Genomic DNA, 15,072 nt, shown 5'->3' with positions numbered 1-15,072 from the left:
TGCTGATTTCCGAAGAATGTATCTTTATTCAACAAACTTTTAACAGGCCACGGTTTTTCTTATTTGTACAGAATATTCACCTCATAGAAATGTTTCCTTGATTAATATATTGTATAAGTGCATTAAATACTTCTACCCATCCCAGTCATTTGGAAATAATATCGAACTCCATTGTATGCCATTGAAACTATTTTGGTCTACGTTGAGGATTAAAAGCATTTGAGTTTTCATTAAAACCGAGCTATTACTGTTACATATGATAACTCCAGTTGTTTGTTCCTGTGAAGAAGCGCTGCCTGCTGCGGCAGTGCTCCTCTAACTGGCTCTAACTGAGCATGACAGTATAAAAACTGTGAAAGCGTATAATTATATTGTGGAAAGACCTCAATTTACAGGCCAATCAAGCCTGTGGCTCAATATGGTGTGACTTAAGCAAATGACTATTTTCACACATTTTCCACACATGTAAGCTTCCTTCATAACTAAATGCATATATATATATATATATATATATATATATATATATATATATATATAAGAAGGCAGAAAAGCACATCCTTAGCTAACTTAAGCTGTAGAACACCCAGAAGTAAGCCTGTACTTTGTGTACTGTGCATGTCAGTGGCTGTGTGCACAGAATATTGGAGCTCCCGATTAGTCAGTGGGGAATGCTGGACTTTTGTTGGCAAAATAAAACTTCCCTCGTGGTATTTTGAATCTCAATTCATGGTTGTTATGTTTATTATTATAAAAGCAGATTGTAAAAATAGGTTTAATTTCTCAGGCAAATCTGCAGTAAATCAATACTTTCATACGGTCTTCCCCATATAAAGTAATTGGAGTTCCAAGACATAGAAACTGCACTGCTGAGAATGGCCAGTCTGCTTTGCAGCAAATGTCCCATTTGCCCAAATTGTTCTGCTGAACTGGTCAATTTGGAATTTTCTACAAATACAATGAAATGTCCCCTTCACGTTGTATTTCAGTGCATTCCTAGCTGTGTGACAGAGAAAGGAGGGACAGCTGGCCAGCAGACGAAAGTGCCTTTGTGTGTCGTAGGAACAACTGCAGAAAGGGACATAAGATAGGTCTGTATGAAAATCTGAAGAAAATGTTTACAAAAATATTGCAGTGTGGCTGCTGCTGGGCCATCTAGCTTACCTTTCTAATGTTTCAGCCAACTAGCTAAATAATATTGCCAGCTAGCTTCAGTGTTGGATTTCATATTTTAATCAATCAGCTTATCTGCTGCAATATGTCATGGCCTATGTATGGTGACATATACTAATTATTTATTGCCATGTTCTATCATCTTCCATTTACTAAATAGCCAAACACTAATACTTGTGGAAAACAACATGGTATCCACTATTAGCTGTTACAAACAATTCACTTTGAGTTTGATGTTGAAATACCATCCATTCAATAAAGGAAAAAAAACACACTTCACCTAGTCTACCTCAGTGGAGATGGTCACTTAATCAATTTTGACCACTGGAATTTTGAAGCTCGGAGGTATAGGTATGGACTACTTTTGGGACTTCTGTTAGTCGGCTGTTTCCAGTTACATCCGGGTCCTTCGCCGCCTGGCCCATCCCACCCTCTCCGGTTCCTATACAAACTCTCTGAACCGTAAGCACGCCAGTGACGCCACAGTGAGGTCGCCTGTATTATAGCAAGGGAGAAAACAGCTGGGTTCGAATTTGCTGAAGTAGCGTGCTCGCTGATCCTCTGCCATCTGTTGAACGAAGTGAAAAAAGAGACTGGCTCGCGAGGCTACTGCCATAGTTACAGATTTAGGTGAGGTTTCTTCAGTAATGTTTTTAATATGTTGGAATTCAAACTTTGGGTTTCAGCCTAGGCATGACTAATCATATCTGACATGTAAGCTCGCATGACATTACTTTCCTCGCTCGCTCAATCGACAGTAGAGAATGAATCGTGTACTGTCGGAATTAAAATGTAATTTCAGGGGCGTTCATGCAGGCCTACAAAGTTAGATTAATGATACTGAAAACGTAGATATTTTATTAGAACCCATTTAAACAAATCATGCGAGTGAATCGACATCAACTTAAATCTCTTGATGAGGAGATCCAATAATGTCGCCTTCGAATCACTTTCGGACCATGATTTACAGACCTCCGCATTTTCTGGTGTAGCCTAGGTATTGGCGGATCTTGACTCAGGCACGAAGAGACTGTTTGAGAAACGGGAGAAAAATCTAGCAAACGTAAGGACACATTCAATTGCTTTTTTAAATGTCTTTTTTTTTACTTTGTTGAAGACCCAAGTTATTTATTTTGAATAACAATGCGTGTTTGTAAAACGCACAACAAAGACTGGTGTGGCACCCTTATTTTCCGATTACTTGTGTTAACCTTACGCTTAAATTCAGACAATGTATATTGTGATAATTTTGAGTAGCCTATTTGTGCTGAATAATAACTAGTCTAAGCTCTTAGTTTCAGTTTACAAGCCGACAGGTGTTCAGAAGGAACTGGGCATCTGTGTCCACTCCGGGAGATAGCCCATAGGCATCGGTCTCATCTCTCCATGCTAAACAGTCTTTTATTTGCTGATACATTTTATCCCAACATTACTTACTCATTGAAAAACGAGATCCCTGCACCGCCTATGTACTGCACATGCATCCATTAGCTACATTTTGAACTGGTCTAAAGTCATTAGTATGCTGGCGTTGTCGAAATTAGGTTATTCCTTTTATTCAAACAAATACCGCTTTCGTACGGCAGTAGTAATGAGTAGGTTCATGACATTCCTATTAAACGGGAGCGTCATATTTCTTGAGCCCTTTTTATTTGCTAACATTGGTTACAGTGTGTCACGTGATCCTGACTGTCACTGTCTGTAATTTTATACCTGGCAGATTGAAACAAACCTGTTTATATTTACTAACTAGAGTTGTTTAATACTTTAAACCATTAATTGTTTCATAATGTAGATATATGTATTGATTCGATGTATTTCCAAGTCCACGTGTGCCCCCCCACACCCTTTTCATTTTTAAAATTTTATTATTATTATTATTTTACATTCCCTGTTGGAATGTTTGCTTTGGTTGCTTAAATGCAGGTGGTCCCCAAAAAAACATCTGCTTCTTTGTATTTATGTGCACAGGCCTCTCTAGAAGGCTTAATTTCTGGTGGCAGTTTATTCTTAAATTTTGCATTCTTGCAAGGTTACAGGATTAATCATGATTATGGGTATTTTTTTGTAGAAAATGTCACATCTGACTGGATTGGGTCAAAAATATTAATTTCTGGTTGTGTTGGCAGGTAGTGACTGAATTGTGTTTTTAATATTTGACTCAATGTGTTACAATCTGGAACAAGGGTACTCAATCTTATCCAGAAAGGGCCGGTGTGGGTGCAGGCTTTTGTTCCAGCTGAGCAGTTACACACCTGATTCTACTAATCAACCACTAGAGTATTCTTTGCTAAGGACCTTAATAGAATCAGGTGTGTCACTGCTTGGTTGGAACAAAAGACTGCACCCACACCGGCCCTTTCTGGATAAGAGTGAGGACCCCTGTTCCAGATTGTAGCAACCGTCCTCTGCATACTCATGTCACTGTGATGTGATCTTAATGACTCCCAGATTACAGCGTGAGGACTTATGAAACCTTTGCCTTTTTACCGTGTTCTTGCAGACGAATGGAGTCCGTCTTCATCCAACAGCTTCTGAACTTGTGTCTCCAGAGGATTGCTATATCTGAGAGTACAAATGTGGAACTTGGTGAGTTCGGATGCCCTGAACGAAAGCCCTTCCATTTGGCGAGGCAGAGTCACAGCCTTGGGTACTTTGGAACTACAGTGGTGGAACTACCTGCGGCTAAAATGCAAACTCTGCAATCACAATTGAATGTGCCTGTATATGTAAATCCAGTGCTTGCATCTTCCTGTATGAGGCAGAATGTACGAGGACTTGCTCTAGCTTCTACTAATAAAGCAGAAATTATAGTGTTAAGTTGTGAATACAGACTGCAAATGCAACCACAACTAGACTGTTAAGAGGCTCTTAGTTAGAACATGCGTTCATTTGACCATTATCGAGCTGCATTACTGGATAACCAGTAATCCATGACCTCTCGTTCTAAACACCGTGGTTAATATTGAATATTGCTTTTTGACTTAAATTTTTGTTATATGTTACGCATTTCATTTCAAGATATTTTTGGTCTATTTGATTTGCTTTGCATGCAACAAAATACATTAAAATGCAATTTATTTATTACTTCCCTTTCAGTCATCGTCTTTTGAACTTGAATGGCCCTTTCCTTTTCTTAAGATGTATGTTTTTAATTCTGCGTGTCTACTTTCCTTGGATGGCTGTAATTGGAAGAGAGTTACCGGTGCATTGAAGTGCCTTTTGTGCCGCTGACTAACTCCATTTCCCGATGCATTATGCACCTAGCACGCATGCGCACATCATGCTAAGCTTGTTTTATCATTACATTCTTCCACTATGTCCGCTCACCCTGAAACTGCAGAAAATCAGTCCTTCAAATCATTTTTTTTTATGGAGCCATTTTCCACCGTGTGCCAGACCCAGACCTACCATCTGAAGCAGCCAGAGGCTTGTGTTCTGGGATGGGAAGCAATGTATGCATTGCTTTTGTTAAAAAAGGAGCTCAACTCTGGCATTAAATGTTGGCGTACCTTCATTTGTCATTTTCTCTTCGCTCAGGTCCGTGGGTTGTTCTGTGGTGCGGTCATTGAGAACCATTTTAAACCGTGGCATATGAAAAATCTTTGGAAGAAGCACTGAGACAGAATCCACTGGAATACAAACCATATGACCTTAAATAGCATATTATAGTGGAGAATAGTATCTTTTACTGCTATATATGCCTCTGAAACGGAATTTCACAAATGCGTTTCAAACTATGTAAAGAGACACACACAATCTTCTTAAACCCTGTTCTTGTTGGAAGACAGGACCCCCCCCCCCCCCCCCCCCCCACCCCGCCTAACCAGGTACTCTTGTACGGACTCTTAGAGAGTCTAACTTAGGCATGTTGAAATTGCATCCTCTTTCCTGTGCAATGGTACTGTATACAAACCAAGACCTGTTTTGACAGAGCCACTGTGTGCCGCTAGCTGATCGCTGCTCCCTTTCAGAGTTCATCGAGGTGGTGAAGCGCCATGAGGCCACCAGGAGGCGCTGGCTGCTCGCGGACCAGGAGCTGAAGAAGCACAAGGAGACCCTGGTGAAATCGGAGGTGGCCCGCACGGCGCTGGAGGTCAAGCTCAAACACGCCCGCAACCAGGTGGACGTGGAGATCAAGAAACGGCACAAAGCCGAGGCAGACTACCAGTACCTGGTAAATCCCCCGTGGAATCGGCATATTCAGATAGTTAGGTTAATTTTTACTTTACCCACGGGCCCTTTGTGTGTGCCTCTTCGAGGAGCGGCAGATGCAGCTGATCTGCGATATTCTGGTGCACGACACCAAGTCCAGCGCTTGCCTGAACGACGAGCAGAGGTCCATGCTGGCCAACTTCAATCACAGAGGAGGCAACGCGACTCAGCACAAAAGCAGAAGGTACCGTGCATCTACTGCTCCCTCTTCTCTTTACGTTTTTTTAACGGTTTATCATTTTTTTACTGATCGGAATGGATCCTGTTATTTCCTTCCCAGATTATCTGTGATTGACGAGTCTTCCTTCCTGTCTCACACTGACATTAGTTATGACAGAACTGATGATGACCTGGTATGATACCATTTAAAATCTTCTTCTTCCTAATAATTATAATACATGTAAAAGCCTGCAAAAAATGCATTAACTCCTTCTAGTTTGATGTGTACTAGTGAAAATATAAATAAAAAGATGTTAACAAAAATAAGTGCTCCTGACAGAATGAGGAAAAGATTGTGTAGAAGAAGAAATGCATGTGTTTGATCTGAAACAGGACCTGGACTCAACTGTGGTCAAGCCACTCAAGTCACGAGCCAGGGAGAAAAGGGTAAGACCCATCCATCATTCCTCTTTCACAGACCACAGTCTCCACTGGGGTCACTGTACTGTGTACTGCAGTGAGTTAGGGATCTGATTTAGAGCTTGGGTTTGGTTAAATAAGCGTTTGGATATCTGGAGGAATTACCTTTGCACTTGTGAGTAAGACCGCTGGGCTGAATTTACTCAATAGCTGCCGTTAACATTCACCGCCAAATAAAAGCAAAAAATCACTGTGGAATTTCTTCACAAATTAATTGTTCAGCAAGCCTGATGAACACTTTTTATTTGCCACCCCCAGCGCTCCTCCATGGGCCCGTGTGTGGGCCCCCCTGTCCTGAAACGGGGGAGAGTCAGTGGCCGCCCTGGAGACGTGCTGGGGGAGAGACCGGTGGAGAAGGTGAGCGCACTCTGACTTAAATTAAATATTTGCTCCTCTTAGATGGAAGTGTTGAAGGAATGATGAGCAGTCCGGGTAGTTTAGGTGGACATGAGGGGGGGAGGGGAAATGGCTCCTGGATTTAAGATGGTGCCAGTGTAAAAAGGCCTCCCTGAAGTTCCTGTTGTTTGTCGGTGGCATGATGTCACTTCCTATCAGAGATCTCATTCATCAGTCCCCACTCCTTCTGCTGGGTGTGGTCTTCTCTCACTCTGTCTGCTCAGTTAGAAACACTGTGGTTGACACCTTGCTCTCTCTGTCCTTTCCTCAGTCTTAGCTCTCCACAGACTTGAGGGCATGCTCCTTGAGAGCAATGGCAGGCAAACTGTCACTAAAGCAGTCTTTACATTGTGGCCACATGATGAAATGCTCAACCCAATATGCTGTAAAAACCTAAAAATATGTAGTCTTTTAGTCTTGTACATTAATTAATCTTATTTTAATTAATATATACTTTTGCTAAATAAGACAAAAAAAAGATTCCCTAAGAGGTGGGGCAATTTGACTCATTTTAAGATCTGCCAATGGGGTAAGAGTTTCATGTGCCAAGCAAATTGTAATTTAAAAAACAAGCTAATATTTTGTATTTGAGGGTGAAATTCATAAATTAATTTAGTCTCATTAAGACAGAATTTTAAGTCTTACTTGTTATGACAAGACTTATTTGTTTTGGTTTTTGCAGTATGGGCATAAGAGTTCAAAACAGAATGTCTTCAACGAGACTAATGCATTTTTTTTTTTTTTTTTTAAGGAAATCGAATCTACTATAGTGAAAGCCTCAGTGACGACGCCTGAGAGTGGAGGTCAGATTCACATGGTCATAGACATTACCCAAGAAACCCCGGAGAAAACAGTCAAGACTTTGAGGAGCGGGAGCCTTCCTTCCGCTGCAGGTAATGGAGCCCCAACCCCCAAACCTTAAACCCTGTCCCCTGAAAACTAGCCCAGTGTCCTGTGGGAAATGACTCCTTTGTTAGAGTTGAAGTAGAGCCTGCACACCAGAAGAATGTTTTGATCTATAGTGGATCTCTGTCAGATCAAACCTTTGACTTGACCGAGATCTGCTATTAATTGAAATGTAGCTCGATCCCATTAAAAATATTTGTTTTGAGTTCTGGTGTGTACACTCTACTTCAGCTACACTGTATATGCCTTGCACACTGGTCAGTGTGCGGTTCTCTATACAATTGTATTATAAATGGCTCATTTGCACCTTTTTCAGAGCAAACCTCCGTTTGGGCTCCAGCAGAAGAGATGAATCCAGAGATCGTCACCGAGATGGAGGTAACCGCCACGGACCCCAAACTTCATCAGGTGTTCACTCCAACCATAGACAGAGCAGCGCACCACGTCTTCTTATCCAAAACGGTAAGAAGTTTTCTTGGATTCGCCACATTGCAGTCACCACATGTAAAATTCCCAAATAACATTAGCACGCACCAGGATTCTGGCCATATGTACATTGTGGGTATTTGAGCCTGTTTAGGGGGAGGAGGCAGCTTGTTTGACCTTGAAGTCCTCCTCAGGTGATCCGGCCTGAAGTGTGCGTGCCCTGCGGGAAGAGGATCCGTTTCGGGAAGATTGCGGCGAAGTGCCGGGACTGCCGCCTGGTGGCGCATCCAGAGTGTAAATACATGTGCTCGCAGACCTGCAGTCCCAGCGCTGCCGTCCCCAACCCTAACGCTCTGACGGTACCGCCGATACCCCTTTCTGTCTCTTTCTCTTTCACACGCTTTCTCAGATATGTACATTGTCAAGTGTTCTCCTCCCCCCTGCCCCCCCCCCCCCCCATATAGGACACTTTGGAGAGTTTTGCTCCTGCCACTCAGCCTCGGATCCCTCCCTTGATTGTACAGTGTGTGAACGAAATTGAGAAGAGGGGACTTGAAGAAGTAAGTATTACTGCCAGGAGGCTGGTCTTTCATCAGTGAAACATGAGTGGTGCTGTCAAGTGTCTCACCAAGTTGAACCAAATATAGTTCTTTTGCAGTGGACGTAAAAGCATTTTATTGGCCAATCAATGTTTTAGCCTCCATCATAGAATACTTGAAGCCTGCAAGTATGGGCTTGGTTAGCACTTGGATGGGAGACCTCCTTGGAAAATTTAGTTACTGTGGTGTTGGTGGGCCTGTAGGAGGTGCTCTTCCCACAGGTCGAATAAACCCCAATGCACAAGTGCAGTGATAGGGACACTGTGCTGTAGGTGACGCCATCTTTCCGATGAGATGTTAAACTGAGGTCCTGACTCACTGTGGTCATGTGATTAAAGATCCCACAACACTCATCGCAATGAATAGGGGGTTCCTCAGTGTCCTGGCTGAATTCAAAACCTGCCTTTCTCAACCTGCCACCTAATCGTCCCCTTATTTATTTGGCTAAAAAATAGTTCTTTAACTCTCCACCTCAGCTGATATGGCTGCCATGCATCACCCGGTTAGGTGCTACACATTGGCGGTGGTTGTGTCAAGTTTGCCCCTCATCACTGTAAAGCAGTTTCAATGTGAGAAAAGCACTGTATAAATGAGGTATTATTATAATTATTGTATGCAGCATTGCTGTTTACACTGCTTGTAATGGAAAGTGTATATGTGTAATTTTTTTTTTAAAGTAACGAATGTGTGCAACACTGAGTTAAAATTGTCTGAATAAAAATTGAATCAAAGGAAAATGCGTGTCCCCTGCCTTGGTTTAACTGTTTCTTATTTTAAGCACGGTGTAATCAGCTTTGCAAATTCTGATACCACCACAGCCCTGTCTCCAGCATTAATCGCTGTTTTGGTTGTCTCTGCTGTTGCCCAACTTGGGTCGTTCCAACCGTAGACCATCTTGCCTACCGCTGGTGTTTTCTGTGCCCGTGCGATGCAGAAAGGCATTTACCGGGTGCCTGGAGGGGAGCGTGCGGTGAAGGAGCTGAGGGAGAAGTACGTCCTGGGAAAAGGGCCTCTGGCGCTCGGCAAAGTGGAGGAGATCCACGTCGTCTGCGGGCTCCTCAAAGACTTCCTGCGGAAGCTCAAGGAGCCTCTCGTCACCTTCAGGCTGCACAGAGCCTTCATGGAAGCTTCCGGTTGGCCTCCTCTTTTTTTTTTTTCATTTTGTTTTATTTTTTTTATCAGCGGCAGCTCCGGCAACCGTGTACTCCTTCAGTTAAGCTGCTTTGGATGTATGGAGATTTTAGCAAGAGCGCTTCTGATTGTGAAGCTACTGTCAGCTGTAAAATTACATTTCCCCTCGATTACGCTTCCTGTTTGAATCCGTCGGTTTCTTACGTTTCCCTTTTAAATCCATCAAGTTTTGCTGCATTTACTGGATGCATTGGCAAAATGCTACTGAAGCATAATACGGGTATATCACACACGACAGAAAAATGGTTTTGATGGTTTGAATGAGAATTTTCAGTAATGGCTTGCGTTGCTAGCTGGGAATACATCATTTTCTCATTTGAGGAGGAAGACGTGTGCGGTTAACCCTCATTTAGGCCAACAGGTCATTTCCTCCTGACTGATATCTGCCCGTTTCCCCAATGACGGCAGAACAATTACGGCTTATCGCCCAGCCGGATTTCATATCATGTTTCGGCATATTAATTTGGGGCCCGTCTGTGCACTCGAGCAGTATAAATGTGGAATTGAGGAGCGATCGGGATGTGCCAGCATGACCCGCATTATCCTAAGTAAATCTGTTTCTCAGCAGGCTGACCCCCGGGCCCCCGCACATCCTTTTAAATGATAAATTGAAACTGGTGTCTGGGGGGTGGGGGGTGGGGGGTGGGGGGCAGGGGGGCTGTGATGTTTCATTTCCTTGTTCGTTATTGGCAGTCGCGCGCAAATGTGTCAGAGATTCAAGGCGTCTTTGCAGCGCCTCTTCCAAAGAGTGTAGCCGGCCTGCTAAACGTGCTTCGATTGGCCGGTTGGTGTTCTCGGTAATTGTTGCACTTCAGTCCTGCGTGTAAATCAGAGAGGGCTCTGATTGGACGCGATCGATTTGGACTGCGCCATAGGCCGTTTGCACCCCTGTGTTTGTTTCTGTGCTCGTTGCAGCTGTCTCTCCAGGCCTGTTTCCAGGCTGCTGTAGCAGGGCAGTGGGTCTGATACAGGTGCTGGGGTTGTGTTTCTCCCTCAGAGATCCTGGACGATGATAACAGCGCTGCAGCCATGTACCAGGCCGTTGGAGACCTGCCACAGCCCAACAGGGACACACTGGCTTTCCTCATGCTGCACCTACAGAGGTGCCCGTGTGTGTGTGCGTGTGTGAGAGCACGTGCGTGTGTGCATGCACATGTGAGAGAGTGACTCAGTGGTGCCAACGTCCACCAGGTATCTCTTGTGCTCTTCCTGGAGGGTTGCCACATCTGTTGACTTATTTGTCTTTCAATTTTGTCTTCGTGTTTCAATCACAGTCAGCTGACACCATTGTAAATGAGGATTCTTCCTCAATGGTTTCTCAAGATGGAATTGACTGACTGACTGACTGGCTGATTGATTGATTGACTTTGTCTCTTCGATACAGTGCCTGCTCACTTGCCTAGCACTGAAAACAAACTTATTTGAAATTAGTTCTCCCCCCCCCCCCCCCCCCCCCCCCTCCATATTTACAAAGACAGAAATGTATGGTGTAGCTTCACAGAATTCACAGGAGAACTTGATTTCCCTGTAATGAATCTGAGTAGCTGTGAATATGGCCTCTGACTTCCCTGTAGGGTGATTCAGAGCCCGCTGTGTAAAATGGATCTCAACAACCTGGCCCGGGTGTTTGGACCCACTGTTGTCGGACACGGCATGCCAGAACCCTCCCCCATGACCATCATGAAGGACACAAACATCCAGCCCAAAGTTGGTGTCTGAAAGCCATATCTGTAATTTGCATGCTTAATCACAGTACAAATATTATTGGAAAGTATGTAATGCACAGTTGTCTTTTTATTCAACTTTTCAAATTCCATGTGTCTTCAATTTAAATTTAAATTTTATTATGTATTTATTCTACTCCATTTTTTTTTTATTTGTGCCATTCTTGGCTGATTTAATGTGTTGATGGTCATGGTTCATTTCCCAGGTGGTTGCCCGAATGCTGTCCTTCCCATGCGAGTACTGGAAGAACCTCCTCATGGTGGAGAGGGACCAGGTCATCTCCTCCGTGGTCGACGCCAACATCAATAACGACGGCAACAGCAAGGATCGAGGTGAGAAGTGATCGGCGTAGCCGTTAGCCCCCGAGAGTCACTGTGTAGAAGTTTCCAGCTACCTCAACCTTCAGGGTGCGTACTGATCATCTATCTCCCTCAGCTGTACGGTTTTTAGTGCTGTACCTTTTCAGGGATGACCCAAAGATATCAATCCATGCTTTTCATGACCTAAACTGATGTCATTTTCTTTAATAAACGTTAATTAACAAATAATGGTTGAACTGCTGACAATAGCCATGTTTTGAATACCTAACAGTTAAATGAAAGGACAAAGTTAGCAGGCGGTTAATAACAGAAAGCGTAGTCGAATGATTCATTCGATGATTCACGACCCAATAGACGTCTTCCATGACCCAAACAATAGTTCATGCACCGCTGCTGTAGTACAATGGCTGGGGCAACATTTGGGCAACTTTATTATTATTATTATCATTATTATCATTATCATCATTATTATCGTTATCATCTCACCAGAACTTCTTAGATTGAAAAATCTTAACAAGACCTTAAGGTTTAGAGGTTGATAGGCCGAATGGGGAATGCTAAGTATCTAGCCTTCATTGACGTTGGCATCATCATCTGCTTGGGAGTTTTCAGTTCTAACAGAATCGCCTCCTTTAGATCGACTGTTCAAACCGCTGACCTCTCCTGAGCTCAGCCACTACCCAAAGACCCCCGCCAGTGGCTCTCTGAAGGGCAAATTCAAGACCCTGGGCACAGCCTTTAACAACCCGTAAGCACACTAATTATCATGTAATGGAAGGGGGGGGGGGGGGGGGGGGGGGAAATATCCCTACTGCAAGTTGTGAAGCCTGTTGGCCTAACAGTTCAGGTACTGTACTGTACTGCATAATTTAGTTTGGATCAGTAATTGTAATGTAAACGTACTAACCGCCACAAGCAATTTTAAGTGTGATGGTACTTTTTCACAGGGCCAAGTGCAAGACTGATCCGAGCAAGAAAAGGTTCTTTACTTCTCCAAGCTAATTAAGTACTGTAATTAGACTTTCTACCCCGTGTTAAATTGTGGATGGTGTTACATTGCCTATATCTTCTATATGTCACTGTGGATCACAGAATAACCTGCATGGATCACTAAGACTTATATTGGGTACTCTTTTTCTATGTGGGTAACTTGAATGGTGTGCCAAAGTATTTATTTGCAGCACTTAATGATCGAACTGATGGAAACCCTGCAGTTCAGTTGTTATTGTATTCTACCTATTGCAATTTAATGCACTGCGTTCAGAATTCAGTGAGACCATTCATCCATTGTATGGTAGAATAATTTTCACTTGGCATTGGGCTTCCTTGAAGGGAGCTGAGCACTGGGGTTTATTTGGGGCATTTGTGAAATAAAACTGCATTGAAAACCACTTGAGACTGGTCCACTTTAGTTAATGTCACTAACTGTAACAAAACTGGGACTCTTAAGGTGTAGAGATCACTGGTAATTGGGTCATTAATATGCACACACAGAAAGGCTTGGTGTACATGGTATCCAGTACTGGTCTAGCTGAGGTACCAGCTGTAAAAATTGAAACTTTGGCTACTGCATCTTGTCTATGGATGCGTAATCCGGTCGTATTTGAAATTAAAATGCAAATTGAGGGGGGTGGGGGGTGGGGGTGTGATAAACCAACCAAAAATATTTACAGAATATTTAAATTACCTCCATTTGTGGTGGCCAAAAAAATATATATATATACCGGAGGGGAAAAAATCTTTTACAATCAATGAAATATATGGTTGGGTGTTTGTCCTGGAAGTTGTGGGTGTCACACATTGGTTGTGGGTGATTCTTGCCATTTTTGGCAGTTCCTTGACTTTCCCTGTTTATTTCTGCATTTCCTCCATTTTTACTGCTTCCCGTGGGAGTTTTGGATGAGGAGTATCAATGTAATATTGCCTACAGTGTGGTTTGTAGCCTATAGGCTAGATCTATAGAATTTCAACCATACTGCCAAATGCTGGGAGAAACAAAGTGTGAGAATCTAGATTCTAGAATGTTCTGGGATCAAGATTCTGATCGTTGTCAGCTGTTATAATGAAATGTGAGATGACCCCTGTCAAGACCTGTTGCTGAGCTCTCCTTGCCCAGTTACGGTAACGTCAGTGACAGCAGGTGCTTCATCAAAGACCTCATCAAACCTTGGAATGTACTACATGTTGTGCCAAAAAAAACTTTAAAGAAATTAAAATTGGACACACTGTAGCCCCACCCTGTTTTATTTTTCTAGTGGGCCTTAATGCAACTTGAACATAAGTTTTGAACAAAAAAAAAAAGAAAGGTAAAAAAAGTATGCTCTTTCTTCCCACGATGGGCCAAAGCCGTTAAATGCACTGGCCTATCAGTGCATTTTACTGGAATTTGTTCCTATAACGGCAACTGCCCCCTGATTTTGTGCACCCCCCCCCCCCCCATTGCCACTCCTAATGGCTAAGAATGTCCTAAATGAAAATGTGATAGTGTTGTATCCAATAAGGGGTCAACACATCACAATGGTGACAGAACCCTAAATAGGGGGTTGCCGATATGCATGGTTACACCAGAATGTAATGCCGGTGGACATTCCATTTAGCCAAATCCTGCATGTCTATTAAAATTCTCTGTAATACTAGAGCCGGCTATATAAATAGAGATTAAAAATAATTTCATAATGATTGAAATAATAAACAGTCGGAAAACCACAAAATAGCAACCAGCTTAGACACGAAAGATGTGAAGATTCACATTGCCTTACTACTTACCGTAATGGAGAATGAATGTCACGTAGCAACGGCATCTCCACATGTCCTAGGAAGACTGGAAATGTATTCAATACATGTAGCCAATATGACTCAGCAGAGCAGGACGTTGCCAAATTCAGGAAACCGGCAGACCCTTGATAATTTAGAGCACTGAGAGAACTTAATTTGGGAGAGGCTTCTGATTGGCACAAAAGACATGCTAGAGCTTGCATGCTAATCGAGCCCCTTATTTCACTGGCTTAAATCTCAATGTCCTACATACAGTGCTAGATGCAGAATTTGTGGCAAAATAAATCAGCAAAAGAAACTGCTAGAGTATGCAAACAAGCTCAAAAAATTCTCAGCTGAACATGACTAAAAGAAACTCAGAGGTAGACCCTTGAGATGACATACTGTACATATCACATGTGAACTCAGCCCAGAGCACACCTAACAAATGGTTCATTGCACAGTGAGGAAGCTCTTCCATATGACCCTGCTCACATGATTAAATGTCAACTAGATACAGAATCCACCATGAATGTCATTGGATACTGGGATGTACAACGAATCATACAAGATGGAAATGCAAAGCTAAAGCCAAACTAATGCTCTGATGGCACATGGATGAAACCAAAATGAGAATGTGATGTGAACTTGAGGCAGATCATGATAGTAACATTTACAAACTGAAGTTTCAGGCACTGCTGACCATTGTCTCCATAGTTTCCAGCTCAGAC

At 42.9% G+C, this 15,072-nt stretch overlaps 1 protein-coding gene across 4 annotated transcripts; it reads left to right on the top strand.

Moving 5' to 3' along the window:
• The first annotated feature begins 1,642 nt into the window (after positions 1 to 1,642).
• si:ch1073-416j23.1 (rac GTPase-activating protein 1) lies at positions 1,643 to 12,978 on the top strand. Of its 4 annotated transcripts, none has more exons than XM_035392951.1 (18): positions 1,643 to 1,800; positions 2,163 to 2,233; positions 3,674 to 3,759; positions 5,145 to 5,347; positions 5,433 to 5,569; positions 5,666 to 5,738; positions 5,938 to 5,991; positions 6,283 to 6,381; positions 7,172 to 7,313; positions 7,643 to 7,788; positions 7,947 to 8,111; positions 8,217 to 8,312; positions 9,286 to 9,484; positions 10,540 to 10,645; positions 11,117 to 11,249; positions 11,473 to 11,599; positions 12,224 to 12,335; positions 12,535 to 12,978. In XM_035392951.1, the coding sequence occupies exons 3-18, from the start codon at positions 3,678 to 3,680 to the stop codon at positions 12,587 to 12,589; spliced, it is 1,929 nt and encodes a 642-aa protein (XP_035248842.1). In that variant the 5' UTR covers positions 1,643 to 1,800; positions 2,163 to 2,233; positions 3,674 to 3,677; the 3' UTR covers positions 12,590 to 12,978. The 4 variants fall into 4 exon arrangements, with proteins under 4 accessions (XP_035248842.1, XP_035248844.1, XP_035248843.1 ...); XM_035392953.1 differs by having other exon boundaries at positions 2,141 to 2,233; XM_035392952.1 differs by lacking the exon at positions 2,163 to 2,233.
• Positions 12,979 to 15,072: the final 2,094 nt, after the last annotated feature.

This window comes from Anguilla anguilla, chromosome 15, assembly GCF_013347855.1.
Source record: "Anguilla anguilla isolate fAngAng1 chromosome 15, fAngAng1.pri, whole genome shotgun sequence".
Taxonomy (NCBI): domain Eukaryota; kingdom Metazoa; phylum Chordata; class Actinopteri; order Anguilliformes; family Anguillidae; genus Anguilla; species Anguilla anguilla.
The sequence above is the reverse complement of the archived record's forward strand: the minus strand, read 5'-3'. Positions and strand labels throughout refer to the sequence as shown.